Source organism: Triticum aestivum, chromosome 7B, assembly GCF_018294505.1.
Source record: "Triticum aestivum cultivar Chinese Spring chromosome 7B, IWGSC CS RefSeq v2.1, whole genome shotgun sequence".
Classification (NCBI taxonomy): Eukaryota; Viridiplantae; Streptophyta; class Magnoliopsida; order Poales; family Poaceae; genus Triticum; species Triticum aestivum.
The window spans coordinates 42,402,217-42,421,021 of record NC_057813.1 but is presented as its reverse complement, the minus strand read 5'-3'; the positions used below and the strand labels follow the sequence as shown (position 1 = coordinate 42,421,021).

Below are 18,805 nucleotides of genomic sequence, written 5' to 3'. Positions count from 1 at the left end.
TCTCGGGCAAGTAACATACCGATGACAAAGGGAACAACGTATGTAGTTATGCGGTTTGACTGATAAAGATCTTCGTAGAATATGTGGGAACCAATATGAGCATCCAGGTTCCGCTATTGGTTATTGATTGGAAACGTGACTCTGTCATGTCTACATAGTTCTCAAACCCGTAGGGTCCGCATGCTTAAAGTTTGGTGACGATCGATATTATGAGTTTTTGTGTTTTGATGTACCGAAGGTAGTTCAGAGTCCCGGATTTGATCACGGACAAGACGAGGAGTCTCGAAATGGTCGATACGTAAAGATTGATATATTGGATGACTATGTTCGGACACCGAAATGGTTTCGGAAGGTTTCAGACATATACCAGAGTACCGGGGGGTTACCGGAACCCCCCGGGGGTTTTTTTTGGGCCTCATGGTCCCTAGTGGAGAAGAGAAGGGGCGGCCAGGGCAGGCCACGCGCCCCCTCCCCCTCTAGTCCGAATTGGACAAGGAGGGGGGGCAGCGCCCCCCTTCTTTTCTTCTCCTCCTCTCTCCCTTCCTTCCCCTCTCCTACTCCAACAAGGAAAGGAGGAGTCCTACTCCCGGTGGGAGGAGGACTCCCCCCTTGGTGTGCCCTCCTCTTGGTCGGCCGCCTCCCCCCTTGCCCCCCTCCACCATATTCTACCTCGATAATATCGTAGTGGTGTTTAGGCGAAGCCCTACATCGGTAGCATCATCAACACCATCATCACGCTGTCGTGCCGACGGAACTCTCCCGCAAAGCTGTGCTAGATCGGAGTTCGTGGGACGTCATCGAGCTGAACGTGTGCTGGACTCGGAGGTGCCGTACGTTCGGTACTTGGATCAATCCGATCGTGAAGATGTACGACTACATCAACCGCGTTGTGCTAACGCTTCCGCTTTCGGTCTACGAGGGTACGTGGACTCACTCTCCCTGCTCGTTGCTATGCATCACCATGATCTTGCGTGTGCGTAGGATTTTTTGTTTGAAATTACGACGTTCCCCAACAGTGGCATCCGAGCCTGGTTTTATGCGTAGATGTTATATGCACGAGTAGAACACAAGTGAGTTGTGGGCGATACAAGTCATACTACTTACCAGCATGTCATACTTTGGTTCGGCGGTATTGTTGGATGAAGCGGCCCGGGCCGATATTACGCGTATGCTTACGCGAGACTGGTTCTACTGACGTGCTTTGCACATAGGTGGCTGGCGGGTGTCAGTTTCTCCAACTTTAGTTGAACCGAGTGTGGCTACGCCCGGTCCTTGAGAAGGTTAAAACAACACTAACTTGACAAACTATCGTTGTGGTTTTGATGCATATGTAAGAACAGTTCTTGCTCAGCCCGTAGCAGCTACGTAAAACTTGCAACAACAAAGTAGAGGACGTCTAACTTTTTTTTGTAGGGCATGTTGTGATGTGATATGGTCAAGACATGATGCTAAATTTTATTGTATGAGATGATCGTGTTTTGTAACAGAGTTATCGGCAACTGGCAGGAGACATATGGTTGTCGCTTTATTGTATGCAATGCAATCGCCCTATAATTGCTTTGCTTTATCATAAGCGGTAGCGATAGTCATAGAAGTAATAGTTGGCGAGACGACAATGATGCTACGATGGAGATCAAGGTGTCGCGCCGGTGACGATGGTGATCATGACGGTGCTTCGGAGATGGAGATCACAAGTACAAGATCATGATGGCCATATCATATCACTTATATTGATTGCATGTGATGTTTATGCTTTATGCATCTTATTTTGCTTTGATTGACGGTAGCATTATAAGATGATCTCTCACTAAATTTCAAGGTAAAAGTGTTCTCCCTGAGTATGCATCGTTGCCAAAGTTCGTCGTGCCGAGACACCACGTGATGATCGGGTGTGATAAGCTCTACGTTCATCTACAACGGGTGCAAGCCAGTTTTGCACACGCAAAATACTCGGGTTAAACTTGACGAGCCTAGGCTATGCAGATATGGCCTCGGAACACTGGAGACCAAAAGGTCGAGCGTGAATCATATAGTAGATATGATCAACATAGTGATGTTCACCATTGAAAACTACTCCATCTCACGTGATGATCGGACATGGTTTAGTTGATTTGGATCACGCGATCACTTAGATGATTAGAGGGATGTCTATCTAAGTGGGAGTTCTTAAATCATATGATTAATTGAACTTAAATTTATCATGAACTTAGTACCTGATAGTATTTTGCTTGTCTATGTTGTTGTAGATAGATGGCCCGTGTTGTTGTTCCGTTGAATTTTAATGCGCTCCTTGAGAAAGCAAAGTTGAAAGATGATGGTAGCAATTACACGGACTGGGTCCGTAACTTGAGGATTATCCTCATTGCTGCACAGAAGAATTACGTCCTAGAAGCACCGCTAGGTGCCAGGCCTACTTCAGATGCAACTGACCACGTTAAGAACGTCTGGCAGAGCAAAGCTGATGACTACTCGATAGTTCAGTGTGCCATGCTTTAGGGCTTAGAACCGGGACTTCAACGACGTTTTGAACGTCATGGTGCATATGAGATGTTTCAGGAGTTGAAGTTAATATTTCAAGCAAATGCCCGGATTGAGAGATATGAAGTCTCCAATAAGTTCTATAGCTACAAGATGGAGGAGAATAGTTCTGTCAGTGAACATATACTCAAAATGTCTGGGTATAACAATCACTTGATTCAACTAGGAGTTAATCCTCCGTATGATAGTGTCATTGACATAATTCTTCAATCACCGCCACCAAGCTACAAGAGCTTCGTGATGAACTATAATATGCAAGGGATGAACAAGACAATTCCCGAGCTCTTCACAATGCTAAAAGCTGCGGAGGTAGAAATCAAAAAGGAGCATCAAGTGTTGATGGTCAACAAGACCACCAGTTTCAAGAAAAAGGGTAAAGGGAAGAAGAAGGGGAACTTCAAGAAGAACGGCAAACAAGTTGCTGCTCAAGAGAAGAAACCCAAGTCTGGACCTAAGCCTAAGACTGAGTGCTTCTACTGCAAACAGACTGGTCACTGGAAGCGGAACTGCGCCAATTATTTGGCGGATAAGAAGATGGCAAGGTGAACCAAGGTATATGTGATATACATGTTATTGATGTGTGCCTTACTAGAGCTTGCAGTAGCACCTGGGTATTTGATACTGGTTCTGTTGCTAATATTTGCAACTCGAAGCAGGGACTATGGATTAAGCGAAGACTGGCTAAGGACGAGGTGATGATGCGCGTGGGAAATGGTTTCGAAGTCGATGTGATCGCCGTCAGCACGCTACCTCTACATCTACCTTCGGGATTAGTTTTAGACCTGAATAATTTTATTTGGTGCTAGCGTTGAGCATGAACATTATATATGGATCTTGTTTTGATGTGAGATGGTTATTCATTTAAATCTGAGAATAATGGTTATTCTGTTTATATGGGTAATATCTTTTATGGTCATGCACCCTTGCAGAGTGGTCTATTTTTGTTTGAATTTCGAAAGTAGTGATACACATATTCATAATGTTGAAGCCAAAAGATGCAGAGTTGATAATGATAGTGCAACTTATTTGTGTCACTGCCGTTTAGGTCATATTTGTGTAAAGCGCATGAAGAAACTCCATACTGATGGACTTTTGGAATCACTTGATTATGAATCACTTGGTACTTGCGAACCATGCCTCATGGGCAAGATGACTAAAACACTGTTCTCCGGAACTATGGAGCGAGCAAAAGATTTGTTGGAAATCATATATACTGATGTATGTGGTCCGATGAATATTGAGGCTCGAAGCAGGTATCGTTATTTTCTCACCTTCACAGATGATTTGAGCAGATATGAGTATATCTACTTAATGAAACATAAGTCTGAAACATTTGAAAAGTTCAAAGAATTTCAGAGTGAAGTGGAAAATCATCGTAACAAGAAAATAAAGTTTCTACAATCTGATCATGTAGGAGAATATTTGAGTTACGAGTTTGGTCTACATTTGAAACAATGCGGAATAGTTTCGCAACTCACGCCACCCGGAACACCACAACGTAATGGTGTGTCCAAACATCGTAATCGTACTTTACTAGATATGGTGATCTATGATGTCTCTTACTGATTTACCGCTATCGTTTTGGGGTTATGCTTTAGAGACGGCTGCATTCACGTTAAATAGGGCACCATCAAAATCCGTTGAGACGACGCCTTTTGAACGATGGTTTGGAAAGAAACCAAAGCTGTCATTTCTTAAAGTTTGGGGCTGCGATGCTTATGTGAAAAAACTTCAACCTGATAAGCTCGAACCCAAATCGGAGAAATGTGTCTTCATAGGATACCCAAAGGAACTGTTGGGTACACCTTCTATCATATATCCGAAGGCAAGACATTCGTTGCTAAAAATGGATCCTTTCTTGAGAAGGAGTTTCTCTCGAAAGAAGTGAGTGGGAGGAAAGCAGAACTTGATGAGGTAACTGTACCTGCTCCCTTATTGGAAAATAGTTCATCACAAAAATCAGTTCCAGTGATTCCTACCCCAATTAGTGAAAAAACTAATGATGATGATCATGAAACCTCAGATCAAGTTACTACTGAACCTCGTAGGTCAACCAGAGTAAGATCCGCACCAGAGTGGTACGGTAATGCTATTCCAGAGGTCATGTTACTTGACCATGGTGAACCTACGAACTATGAGGAAGCGATGATGAGCCCAGATTCCGCAAAATGGCTTGAAGCCATGAAATCTGAGATGGGATCCATGTATGAGAACAAAGTATGTGGACTTTGGTTGACTTGCCCGATGATCGGCAAGCCATCAAGAATAAATGGATCTTCAAGAAGAAGACTGACGCTGATGGTAATGTTACTGTCTACAAAGCTCGACTTGTTTCAAAAGGTTTTCGACAAGTTCAAGGGGTTGACTACGATGAGACTTTCTCACCCGTAGCGATGCTTAAGTCTGTCCGAATCATGTTAGCAATTGCCGCATTTTATGATTATGAAATTTGGCAGATGGATGTCAAAACTGCACTCCTGAATGGATTTCTGGAAGAAGAGTTGTATATGATGCAACCAGAAGGTTTTGTCGATCCAAAAGGTGCTAACAAAGTATGCAAGCTCCAGTGATCCATTTATGGACTGGTGCAAGCCTCTCGGAGTTGGAATAAATGCTTCGATAGTGTGATCAAATCATATGGTTTTATACAGACTTTTGGAGAAGCCTGTATTTACAAGAAAGTGAGTGGGAGCTCTGTGGCATTTCTAATATTATATGTGGACGACATATTGTTGATTTGAAATGATATATAATTTCTGGATAGCATAAAAGGATACTTGAATAAAAAAAATTCAATGAAAGACCTCGGTGAAGCTGCTTATATATTGGGCATCAAGATCTATAGAGATAGATCAAGACACTTAATTGGACTTTCACAAAGTACATACCTTGATAAAGTTTTGAAAAAGTTCAAAATGGATCAAGAAAAGAAAGGGTTCTTGCCTGTAATACAAGGTGTGAAGTTGAGTCAGGCTCAATGCCCGACCACTGCAGAAAATAGAAAGAAAATGAAAGATGTTCCCTATGCTTCAGCCATAGGCTCTATCATGTATGCAATGTTGTGTACCAGACCTGATGTGTGTCTTGCTATTAGTTTAGCAGGGAGGTGCCAAAGTAATCCAGGAGTGGATCACTAGACAACGGTCAAGAACATCTTGAAGTACGTGAAAAGGACTAAGGATATTTTTCTCATTTATGGAGGTGACAAAGAGCTAGTCGTAAATGGTTACGTCGATGCAAGCTTTGACACTGATCCGGACGATTCTAAATCGCAAACCGGATACATGTTTATATTGAACGGTGGAGCTGTCAGTTGGTGTAGTTCTAAACAAAGCGTCGTGGCGGGATCTACGTGTGAAGCGGAGTACATAGCTGCTTCGAAAGCAACAAATGAAGGAGTCTGGCTGAAGGAGTTCATATCAGATCTAGGTGTCATACCTAGTGCATCGTGTCCAATGAAAATCTTTTGTGACAATACTGATGCAATTGCCTTGGCAAAGGAATCCAGATTTCATCAGAGAACCAAGCACATCAAGAGACGCTTCAATTCCATTTGGGACCAAGTCCAGGTGGGAGACATAGAAGTTTGCAAGATACATACGAATCTGAATGTTGCAGACCTGTTGACTAAGCCTCTTCCACGAGCAAAACATGATCAACACCAAGGCTCCATGGGTGTTAGAATCGTTACTGTGTAATCTAGATTATTGACTGTAGTGCAAGTGGGAGACTGAAGGAAATATGCCTTAGAGGCAATAATAAAGTTATTATTTATTTCCTCATCTCATGATAAATGTTTATTATTCATGCTAGAATTGCATTAACTGGAAACATAATACATGTGTGAATACATAGACAAACATAGTGTCACTAGTATGCCTCTACTTGACTAGCTCATTGATCAAAGATGGTTGAGTTTCCTAACCATAGATATGAGTTATCATTTGATCAATGGGATCACATCATTAGAAGAATGATGTGATTTACTTGACCCATTTTGTTAGCTTAGCACTTGATCGTTTAGTATGTTGCTATTGCTTTCTTCATGACTTATACATGTTCCTATGACTATGAGATTATGTAACTCCCGCTTACCGGAGGAACACTTTGTGTGCTACCAAACGTCACAACGTAACTGGATGATTATAAAGGTGCTCTACAGGTGTCTCCGAAGGTACTTGTTGAGTTAACGTATTTCGAGATTAGAATTTGTCACTCCGATTGTCGGAGAGGTATCTCTGGGCCCACTCGGTAATGCACATCACTATAAGCCTTGCAAGCAATGTGATTAATGAGTTAGTTGCGGGATGATGCATTATATAACGAGTAAAGAGACTTGCCGGTAACGAGATTGAACTAGGTATTGAGATACCGACGATCGAATCTCGGGCAAGTAACATACCGATGACAAAGGGAACAACGTATGTAGTTATGCGGTTTGACCAATAAAGATCTTCGTAGAATATGTGGGAACCCATATGAGCATCTAGGTTCCGCTATTGGTTATTGACCGGAAACGTGTCTTGGTCATGTCTACATAGTTCTCAAACCCGTAGGGTCCGCACGCTTAAAGTTTGGTGACGATCGGTATTATGAGTTTTTGTGTTTTGATGTACCGGAGGTAGTTCGGAGTCCCAGATATGATCACGGACATGACGAGGAGTCTCGAAATGGTCGAGACGTAAATATCGATATATTGGATGACTATGTTCGGACACCGGAATGGTTTCGGAAGGTTTCAGACATATACCGGAGTACCGGGGGGTTACCGGAACCCCCCGGGGTTTTTTTGGGCCTCATGGTCCCTAGTGGAGAAGAGAAGGGGCGGCCAGGGCAGGCCGCGCGCCCCCTCCCCCTCTAGTCCGAATTGGACAAGGAGGGGGGCGGCGCCCCCCTTCTTTCCTTCTCCTCCTCTATCCCTTCCTTCCCCTCTCCTACCCCAACAAGGAAAGGAGGAGTCCTACTCTCGGTGGGAGGAGGACTCCCCCCTTGGTGTGCCCTCCTCCTGGCCGGCCGCCTCCCCCCTTGCTCCTTTGTATATGGGGGCAGGGGGGCACCTCTAGACACAACAATTGATCATTGATCTCTTAGCCGTGTGTTGTGCCCCCCTCCACCATATTCCACCTCGGTAATATCGTAGCGGTGCTTAGGCGAAGCCCTGCGTTGGTAGCATCATCAACACTGTCATCACGCCGTCGTGCTGACGGAAGTCTCCCACAAAGCTCTGCTGGATCGGAGTTCATGGGACGTCATCGAGCTGAATGTGTGCTGAACTAGGAGGTGTCGTACGTTCGGTACTTGGATCAGTCGGATCATGAAGACGTACGACTACATCAATCCGCGGTGTGCTAACGCTTCCGCTTTCGGTCTATGAGGGTACGTGGACTCACTCACCCCGCTCATTGCTATGCATCACCATAATCTTGCGTGTGCGTAGGATTTTTTTTGAAATTACTACGTTCCCCAACAAGATAGAATTTGATGATGTTTGCATTACTGGATCAGCGGAGCTGCCACCAGTGTTGAGTCCTACAAAATAGGGTGATAATTTACATATTAGGAGTAGTCCTAGGCTGAAAACCAAAGTTGTGAAGGGAAGACTAAATGAAACATCAACTGGTAGAAATCCCAATGTGGCCAACAACAGGGTGCCAAGGGCAGAGAGAGATGGACAGAAGGAGAGGAGAAAGAAGAGAAGAGAAACAATGCAAGTTCATGAAGAACAAACTAATGACAGTAGTAGTGGCGCTGAGTGAGTTGACTCTGACGGTGAATTACAGAAAGATGATGATGACCTGTTTGTTGAATTTGTGTGTGTGTGTGGGGGGGGGGGGGTGACAAGCATGAAAATAAAAAGAAGAAGAAGTCAGAATGCATTAATGATAGTGACTATGATTCAGAAGAACTGGATGAGCTCCAAGATTCAAATCCTGAGTTGCCGTGGCTTGGGTCAACGCACCACGCGAGCAGGTCAGCGAGCGCTAGTGGAAAAAAGGACCTCGAATGAACCACTTAGTATAGAATTAGGACCTAAATGTGCATTTTGAAAGATATAGGACTAAAGCGACACTACACCAAAACTTTTAGGACCTCCAGTGTATTTAACTCTATAAAAAAACATAGGATTACAAAATTATGTCAATTTGGATCTAGGGTTTTCAATTTGTTTAGTTGCATCACAGGAAAATGAAATGATTATCTTCAAGAGGTATTAAACTATTAATCGATGTAAAAATTCCTAAGGAATGTAGCAAAAGAATTCTATGATCTGAACCTATGAACCAAATGACCAACATTGGAAAAAATTCCTGAAGGTTCCAATCGTTGTGAACATACATGCAAAAATATTATGTGCATGTCATACTATTGTTTTGGTTTTAAGCATTTTTTCTAATCACCTAACTAATGGTTTCCAGAAACTTTTGGCAAGAAGATTTATGTTATAACATGCGAGACATCCATGGGTTGTTTCAGAAGAATATGAAACTTTCGGGTGTATATTCGCAAAATAGGGTGGAGACGCAACCAGTTTCGATACATCCATTGAGAAAATTAAAGTTAGTGCGTGAAGTATTGCAGAGAGCAACTCAAGCAATATCCCTGATTTCGGAACACCGTACCCTTATATTTATTCAGGAATAACGGTAGCTCAATCAATTAAAATGTACTTTCTCCATCCCATAATGTAAGACAATATAGCTTGCAAAAACGTCTTATATTGTGGGACGGGGGGATTAAGTATTAAAAAATCACTGATTTAGCCTTAAAAATCACATCCAAGAGATTAATCACACAAGCAAGGGCGGGAGCTATGGAGGCTACACCATCGTGCTCTGCCTCACGAAGCAATAATTTTAAACCAACCTACCCAATGCAACATCCATCGCCTCACCGAGAGCCCATACTTTTTTCTCGCCGGATCTTTTGTGCGGAAGCTCCCCGACCCCTTTTCTCCTGCCTCCCCACGCTTGCATTCCCCACGCATGCATGACTTGAGTTGGCGAGAGCAAAAAAAGAAAGCGAGGACCAGCCAGCGTGGTGCAGTCTTGCAGCTGGTCTTTTTCTTTTCTGAACGAACAGAAGTGCCTGCCTTTGGTTGCAGTGTTGCAGAGAAGCAAAAACCTGACAAAAGCTGTTTTCTTTCTACATGGTTCAAAACGGCCTCACGATCCGAGGCCGGCCCGCACCGACCGAAAGATCGGAAAAACGAGACAAGACATCCCGCATCCGCCCGTCCGAGCCACACAAGAGCGGCATCGGAGTAGCCTCGTTGCCCATGCCCATGCGTCTCGAAAGCATACAAGAATCACTGCGTTGCATTTAAGTACTGTGCTGTACTTTTGATCCAATACGCTGCTGATGTAGGAGGCATGGAGCAGGCGAGAGAACGGAAACAAAAGAAAAGAAAGCAGCCGTGGTGCAGACAGCAGACTGTGGCGGAAACAGACGACGGAGGACTTCGTCGCGTAGGAAGCAACGACAAAAGACTTTTCAACGACTGACCATGTTGGATAGGATAGCAACACGACCGAGGACCGTGCGACGAACGCAAACGGCGGCCACTTCTCCGCTTTTTTTTTCTTCTCATTTGACTCCTTTCTGTGCGTGCATGTGGCCGTCCACGCACGAACAGAAGAATAGAAGGACCAAAAATAATAAATCATAATCCTTTTTTTTCTGCAATAGGGCCCCCAGATCTACACTGAAGGACCAAACAGCCGTACAAGCACCCCAAATATGATACTCCCCCGTTTCATAATGTAGTGCCTACAGATTTTTGGAAAAGTCAAACCTCACAAACTTTGACCAAGTTTGTGGAGAAAAATATTTACATCTAGAGTGTGAAACATATATCACTAGATTCATCATAAGATGTAGTTTCACATTATATATTTTTGCTATTGTAGATATAAATATTTTTCTCTACAAACTTGGTCAAAGTTTGCAAAGTTTGACTTCCCAGAAAATCTATAAGCACTACATTATGAAACGGGGGGAGTATTAGTTATAAAATATGAAACTTTTCTTTGTGGGGTAGAAAATATGAAACTTCCATATGCATATGTTCAAAATAGGATGCATAACCAACTAGCTAGTTCCCACGACTCCATAGAGAAATTTAAAGTACTCCGGATATACCAACTCAAGCATTGACCTTAATTTTGGAAGATTGAACCTTTATATTTATCCAGGTGTGTCGGTAGCTTAATAATAAACTTAAAAATGTGTATTTGCAAGTCGGTATTTGTAGCTGTCCAGTCAAGGTACTTGCATCAAATTTGAATTTTCCAAACATATTCTATAATTGCATGAATCTCGTGTTTAGATTGGATGGTTATTAGTGCTGAATTGAAAATAGTTATTTCTTAGCCGCCTTAGAAATGGTAGTTTACCACATAACCTCAAACTATGGCTTCCACGTCCCCCCCCCCCCCCCCCCCCCTAATACTTGATTAATTTTATAACTAATATCATATTTTCAACACAAGTAAGCACTTGTTTATAGCACTAAAACACGCGTCCAGGGGATGGACCGAGCACTTCTCCGCTTCTTTTTCTCGTTTGACTCTCCTTTCGGTCCTGTGCGTGCATGTGGGCATCCACGCACAAACACAAGAGAGCTTTGGGTCCAACAGACCAAAACCAAATCAGCCAAATCTATTGTTTGGTTGCACATGAAACTGCTAGTTGGAATCCAACAACGGGGGGCAACGGCAATTTTGTGTATGGATGCTCCGATGATGATGAACTGGAGGGAGATGTGGAGATGGCTCGGGCGGACCAGGCCGGCCCGGATCCACTGGAGCAGTACTTTTCCGAACCTCGGTAGCTCGATTAATTAGTATTCGCTGTAAAAGAATGAAAGTGTCTCATCTGCAAACAGAATATGTGGTGTGCGTGGTCGTGTATGTGCAGTTGCATGTCCCGTGGCTGACGCCAGCGCGGGAACCGCACGACGTGCGAGAGACAGCCCCGCGCGTGAGGTCTTTCGAGCGTCCAATCCTTGTGCGACTCACGCACTGTACCCATTTGTCGCCACCACACCGAACCCTATCCCCTTTCCACCAAGGAAGACGTTTGGTGCCGGCGCACCGGCCGAACGCTCGGCCGGTCGCGGCTCGCTAGCGACGACACAAATGCGTGGGGCCACTCTAGCCACACGTTCCCGTGAGGCTGTGACCCATCCCGCACTCCCTTCCATCAGTTTTTTTATTCCTTCACATCCTTATCCACTCCCTTCTAGCATCTTCTTCCTCATCACATCTCATCGGATAAGTCCATCCACCTCCTGACTTTGCCTGAGCTGTTGTGCTCTAGATCCATACGAGGCGTCCACGAGCTTGTTTTCGAGGGGGTCGGGCAGAGCTACAAGAGTGGGAGGCGGAGGGGAGCTGGTCTACATCAAGATATTGGGAGGCGGAGGGGCGGCATGGCGACTAGCTGCACAGCAGGATGCAAGCCGCGATGGTGCTACTACATGATACAACCGCGTCGCCTAGGAGGCGACTCGGGGGAACCCTAGCCCGCCGCGCCGCCACCCCCTCTCCCCGGCTCCCCCTGCCGCGCCGCCGCCGGAGGAAACTGCCGGGCGAAGCCCGCGCGACGGACGGCGGCGGCGGGGCTTCCCGTTCGCGCGCGCGGCGTCGTTCCCGACGGCGAGGGCTCCAGGTGGGGGAGGCTCGGCCTCCGGCGCTGCGGCCGCCGCGGCGCTCCCCGGCGGCCCTCTGCTCCGTCCGGCGGCGGCTGCGTCTGGCCAGGCGCGGGCAAGCCGGGGGCGGCGGCGGCTGGTTCCTCCTCTCCCTCGTCGGGAGAGTGGGGGGCGGCGCTAAGGCTGGCCATCTTCGATCTGGTGCGGCGCATCTGGTGGCGTGCGGCGTGCCTGTGGGTTCGGCCGTGAGGACGGCGAGCCGTAGGCGTGCCAGATCTGGAGGTATTGCCCCTCTCCCTTCCATGCATCCCTTCCCAGTCCCCGGGTCGGTTTGGATCCTGCCGGATCCACCTCCGGAGTGTTCTGGTGGAGCAGATCGGTGTCCGGGGGAAACCTTGGCTGCCTTAGGCTGACCGGCAGCGGCGACGCCGTTTTTTGGCGCCGCCTTCCTCCTTGGGGGCGTTGCTGAGGGCACCATCTCTCCTCTCCAACCCATGTCCGGGTGAAAGCCCAAGATCCGATGCGGATCGGGCGTCGGCGGCGCCCTAGGCACCGTAACCTTCCTGGAGGCGACGCCAAGGACATTGGGATCGGATGGAAGGGTCTGCAGGTGAGGGGTGGGGGTGTGCTGCCTCCCTTCGGTGGAGCGGTGTTTCGTTCTACATATTCTTGGCGGCGGCTCTTGGCGGCATGGAGCAGCGGAGGCTTGGCGTCAGATGTGTGGTGACGGACACGCGCAGGAGGTCGACGCTGTCTGGCGTCGTGGTGGCGTCGGCGGCAGCGAGACCGAGCAATGCAGTTACAACAGTACAGCTCTGAAGATGGATATGTGGTAGGTGGTTGTGGCGGCCTCATACCCGGCGGGCGGCCTGATTGAGGAGCACGCCGGACTGGTGGGTGCCCATACCCGGCAGGCGTCCAGGTTGGGACCTCAGGTCTTAGATGTTAGGTTTGGCTGCGAGGTCTGTTTGGTATTAGGCCCAGACCATCAGCGCCCCTTCATCAGTTAGATAGGAGTAGCGACAGAGGTTGCGAAGATGGTGGCTTTGGTCTTACTGTTGTACGACTTTGTAAGGTTTTGTGCTAATAATTAATAAAGTGGCCGTATGCATCGACCAGATGCAGAGGCCGGGGGTATTCCTCCTTTTCGAAAAAAAAACATGATACAACCGGCAGGATGGGGAGCTGCAACCCCTGGCTAGCGGAGCTGCAATCGAGGCGTGGTCGAACTGTATCCAGTGACGGCCGCCAAACGGCTAGCTACAAATGGCGGTTCCCGGAGCTGCAACCGCCCGTTGGTCGAGCTGCATACCGCGACACACCCGACGGCGAGCTGCAACCGTGCAGTACAAGCTGATGGAGGAGACGGCGACGACGAGCTGCAATAGGTGATCTGGATTGCTGGATCTGGCTTTGCTGGAACAAGTGTCTTTTTTGCTGGAACTAGTAATCCTTTTTGCTACAATCTTTTTCTTTTGTTTGCCACAATCGAATCAATGGGATTCACCCTGTTGTTATTTTTGCTGGAACCAGCATTTATTTTTGCTGGAACTAGCAATTTTTTTGCTACAATCAACCACCCAAGTTCTCTTGCCGAGATTGATTTTGCTGGCACCGATACCTTTTTTTTGCTGGAACCTTATAATGTTTTTGCTTCAACCGAACATTGAGGATTTGTTGCTTTTTAAATTTTTTTTTGCAGCGGCGCGGTGCTGTGATTTTTGTTGCAAATGGCGGCAGAAAAGCTACAACCACGCCCAGATTCGCTATAACCCGACAATGAAGTGTGGCCGGCGGCGACGTGCTGCAATTTTCGGCAAAGACGGCCCACTATTTTTAGTTCATGCAACGGGCAACAAGGGAAGCTTCTATGGGCGCTGGGATTTTTTGTTGCAACCGTGGGGGGGGGGGGGGGGGGGGCTCCTGGAACTGCGGCTGTTCGGGATCGAGTATGGCGAGCAGCGGCGAGCTGGCGAGATTATCGGCGTTGGGGCAGGGGTGGGGTGGGGGGTCATGATTCACGCTGTTGGTGAGGCTCTGGTGCGCGGGCGCTTAAGAAGAAAGAAAGAATTAAGGGGGAGGAACAAGACAACACAGGTGGCATATCTGACGGCTTCCTACAGCTATATCGTGTGGTCGCGGTGTGACCGGCCCAAATTTGGGCCGGTGCGCCGGCGCCTAACAGTGCCCTTCCACCAAATCCCGCAACCACCGCGAGCCTGCAGCTGCCCTCCTTCAGTCCTCCATCCTCTCGCGCCCCCTCCCGCACAGCTCCCTCCCTGTTTCCTCCTCATCACCGTAGTCGCCGCATTCCTCCCTCTTCCTCCTCCTTGTCACCACAACCGCTGGTCCCCTCGCTCCTCCCCCATCCTCCCTTCCACTGCCGCACAAACCTTCCGGGTCGGGGCGAGGCAGAAGGTCGTGGCGAATCTGGCGCCTGCAGGCATACACAATAGGAGTTGGTGGAGCGGCGGATGCAGACGGGGTCGTTGACGGAGCTGCAGGAGCAAGGAGCTCGAGTTGGCTCATGGCTTGCCTTTGCATCTTCTTTCTCCCCCCTCCCTCACTCACGCCTCCCCTTTTTCTCATGGGTGAGGGCTTCGGCTGCAGGTGCGCCATGAGGAGTGGAAGGCCGAGTTCGTGCGACGACCAGAGCGACAGGAGCAAGGAGCCTCCTCTATCTCCCTCTCAGTGGTTGAGGACTTCCTCAAGAAGAAAGAAGAAGGCCAAATAGAAGAAGAATTTGGCTCAAAGGTCTTGCAGAGGTGCCTCTGACCGTCTCTACTTTCCTATTACTTTCTCCACCATGCACACTGGAATTAGATAATATATGTTCTTTTTAAACATGGCGTGTACATATCTGAGGTTTTTATTTGCAGGTGGTGATTCTATATATTATGAGGTAGTCTGATACTTTAAGATATTCACAAAAGGAGTGTTTAATATGTCCACATTTATATAACTATGTAGTCAGGCATATTTCGTCTCTTTTCTTGATCGAACGAAGCACTGATCTTGATAACTTTATCAGCTCCTTACATTTGTTCGTGTAACTTCGGCTAGGCAATGGAAAACTTAATGTGGCTCAAGTTTTACGCGCATTAAATCTAATTATCCTTATATTTCAACTCCAATGTCTCGGCCTTTAGAGGCTATTCTGGCCTCACAGGGTGAAGGCATGTTTGTACAGGCAATGAAAATAGGGTACTCATTTGTTTCTTGCTGGTTTGGGGATTTTGACAGTAGAATGTGGTTCAGGAAAAGATATATGTGTGGTTTCTTTTATGTGCCTTATAGAAGATACATTATATTAGCATGTTATTTATCTTGCTGATTTGGTCATTTTGACAGTAGAATGTGGTTTAGGAAAAGATATATGTGTGGTTTCTTTTATGTGCCTTATAGAAGATACATTATATTAGCATGTTATGATAAGATATGTTTATATGTATAATGTGGATCCTTGATAAGTAGACTAGCCTGATCTCATGGCAATCTTTATAGTAGACCGTGCTCTCCGTTAATATGGTCTCTTCTAAATTAAGTATATTTAACAGAGCTTTCATTTTGTGTTTATACCACATTCTCTTACAAATTTACATTACAGTGTGTCCTAGAAAAGGCACCAGATCACTTTATGCCTTGCGTACATGTTTTGGTAGAAACAATGCATCGAAGTCTTCTACAAACTTTTTGGATTTGACAGCCGTACCGTATCAGGTCAACAGTCCGGTGAAAAATCAATGGGGTATGGTGGCGGCTAGGGGGCGGAGTCGGCCATGAGTCACCAGAGTCAAACCATAGACAAAGCAGATATGTTCGGTTACATATTGATAATAGCATATTTTCTGGGCAACACACTTTTTTTCTTCTACTTGTTGTTTATTAGTAGGCAACAAATGGCTTTTAAAAGAAAAAGGTGGTGGACAGGTGGCGTTCATGGCCACCTTGCAATCCTACATTTAGGACTTAGTGTTTAAATTTGGTTTTGCACTATCATTTTCATTTCTTCTGTAAGTTTTTTACCTTGTGTACTAATGCATGTTTTGTGCTTTTTTCAGAGTGCATAATGTCCCCTCAGGTTTGAATTGCTCTGAAGTTATCAGGGCATTTCCTTATAGGGCTTGTTCGCATTTATTCATGGAAGGTGAACTACCTGTTTCAAGATTGTAACCCACCTAAAAAATCCCTTCTGCCTTCCTTTTTTTGTTTGTGTATGTCGCTCTCTAAAGATTGGTCAGCCTGACCATGAAAGGGTGCTTCAGTTTAGAAAAGAATGGTTTTTCTTTGTATGATTTTCAGGACAAAGGAGGCTGTGGAGGAACTCATAAATGCCGTGCTAAATTATTAATTAGCCGTATTCTTGATTTTTCATTTTTTAAAGATAATTGAGCACCAAGTCATGTAGAGTTACTACCGTATTAGTATATTTCTAACTGCATGATCGAAACTGTACATTCAGAAAGTATTGGCTGTTATATCATTACTTTGTAAATAAATCACATGTTAACTTCTTCTTTTTTTTTGCGGGAAAATCACATGTTAACTTGCTGGTTCAGTTTAAAGCTGCAGGCAGAGGCTTGCGGTAGGGAAAAAAATAATTTTGCCAGTTGAAAACCAAAGCGTTTATTTGTGACTGTATAATCTGGACTACACTTTTATGAAAGTATGTTAGGCTCCTGCACTTGGGAGATTAAGAGTTGTTGTGGTTTTTCTTGGTCCAGTGCCCCGAAGGGAGCTCACGTGCTATGGTTAGTTCACGTGCTAAAAAACCAATCTTTGAGAAAATAGCATGCTCATTTTAGTTATATTGATTAATAGCATCTCTATGTTATTAGATACTCCCTCCGTTCTTTTTCAACTACTTAGATCATATTTGATTCCAATGCTTGCTTTCATATCATTGGTTTGTCCAAAGTTTATGTTCAGAGATTATGCATCAAAGATATGTTGGATATCCTACAAAAGAGTGAGATGATCGCTCAATTCTAGCTTATCTGCTTTACCTAATATATAAATTTTTTATTTTTCTTTATTTAGATCACCTGAGTTTTAGGCAGTGAGTACTAGAAAGCATTATCACATTTCAGTGCATTTTCGTACTTTGCGAAGCATTTCAGTTTTATGGATACGGGCATTCAGTTGAGAACTGAGAACAATTTTGTTTGACTTTTTCAGATGATAATTTTTACCGGTTATAGTTACAATTACTAGAAGTAGCAAAGGTCTGGGTTAATTTAGAGCTTGAGTTGGCAGCTATGCTTTTTTGCGTTCTAGATTATGCAAAGAGATTGCCATGTTTTCTTTTATTTCGGTTTAGTTCATTCCCTTATATATCCAGTTGTTTTCCGCAGAACAAATATAAATGTTCATGTTGTAATGGATGGATATGTTGATGGCATCGTCATGTCATGTAAATTACATGCAGAACAAATCTATATTTTTGTTGGGACTAAAAGTGAAAACGATATTTGGGACCAAAACTTTTCAAATAGCTCTGAATATGAATTGGGACCCTGTGCTGTTTGGGGTGGAGCTGCAGGGAGTGAGAGGCGGATAACAATAGGGCGAAGAAGCATGCCATCGAGGAGTGCAAGCAGCGGCGCTCCTTCGCAATGGGGTGTGGCTGCGGGGGAGGGAAGGCGGCCAACGACGGGGAGAATGAGCAGGTCGTCGAGGAGTGCAAGCAGCAGGGTAAGATGTGTATTTTTTCAGACGATCTTGATTGTTTTGCAACATGTATTGCATTTCCATGGATAATCATTTTTCTTATTTATTATTTCCCATGTTTGCTGAAGATTAATTTAGGCCCATACAGTTTCTGTTGACTGGAAGTCTGAAACTGAAGATAGGGCATATTGTTTTGGTTCCGAGTGGTTGGGGATATTGTGGATTGATGTCCCTAGAGCAGCTAGACCCTTCCAAGAGCAGCCTGATTTCTTCTGCAACTCTTCCACCACAGTACATGAAAAGGAATATGTTCTACCTATCAGCACCATTTCTTGAGGAGAATTGTCCCTTTATTTTGTCACACTTTGGTGTCCTTGAGTTCAGAATAGATTCACCTTTACTCTGATTTTCTTTATATATTCCCAGGTGCTAAAATCCTAGGTATCAAGGGCATTGTGGTGGCGCGATCAATGTCTATTGTGATCGCTCGGCATGGCGTCCATAGCCCATTGTGCTGCATTCTTTGTTTTACGGAAAATATGTTCTTGCTTGAGGGTGAATATGTTCATGATTCATAATCATTGTATCTGATTCATAAGAAACAGTGAGATGCTTTGTTATGAGTTACGGTATAGGCTTTGTAAATTGTGCATGCAATTTGTTGATGGTTAGGCTTCGAGCTCCATTTCAATAACTTTAGAGCTTTTTTTTATCCTCTCGAATTTTCTCATCTATTACAGTGAATTACTGCAGATCCATTTTACATCTATAGTCCAAGGAGGCAAAGTCTTGTGGCTTAATATCATTTAAAACCTGTCTTTCATTAATATGGCCATTCCTTTGTCTTAATCTTGCTATGGTTAACTCCCTGGCTACAACATTATTGAGAGTGGATGCAAGACTTGTTGTGTTTCCCAATGCGTCGTTCTGTACAATTCTTAGCATCAA

General features: G+C 45.3%; 1 protein-coding gene across 7 annotated transcripts; it reads left to right on the top strand.

Moving 5' to 3' along the window:
• Window positions 1–14,215: 14,215 nt before the first annotated feature.
• LOC123159255 (uncharacterized) lies at window positions 14,216–18,542 on the top strand. 7 transcript variants are annotated; one of them, XM_044577083.1, is made up of 5 exons: window positions 14,216–14,706; window positions 14,798–14,952; window positions 16,249–16,334; window positions 17,730–17,881; window positions 18,284–18,542. In XM_044577083.1, the coding sequence occupies exons 1-5, from the start codon at window positions 14,662–14,664 to the stop codon at window positions 18,296–18,298; spliced, it is 453 nt and encodes a 150-aa protein (XP_044433018.1). In that variant the 5' UTR covers window positions 14,216–14,661; the 3' UTR covers window positions 18,299–18,542. The 7 variants fall into 7 exon arrangements, 3 of the variants coding, with proteins under 3 accessions (XP_044433018.1, XP_044433017.1, XP_044433016.1); XM_044577082.1 differs by having other exon boundaries at window positions 17,986–18,542; XM_044577081.1 differs by having other exon boundaries at window positions 17,730–18,542.
• Window positions 18,543–18,805: the final 263 nt, after the last annotated feature.

What these genes read in the sequence shown, in the direction of transcription:
- LOC123159255 (XM_044577081.1), top strand. Translation starts at nt 14,662, where the DNA reads ATGCAGACGGGGTCGTTGACGGAGCTGCAGGAGCAAGGAGCTCGA. An exon ending in TGCAGGAGCAAGGAGCTCGA is followed by an intron (nt 14,707 to 14,797) that starts GTTGGCTCATGG and finishes CTTCGGCTGCAG; the next exon opens with GTGCGCCATGAGGAGTGGAA. An exon ending in GGCTCAAAGGTCTTGCAGAG is followed by an intron (nt 14,953 to 16,248) that starts GTGCCTCTGACC and finishes TGCTTTTTTCAG; the next exon opens with AGTGCATAATGTCCCCTCAG.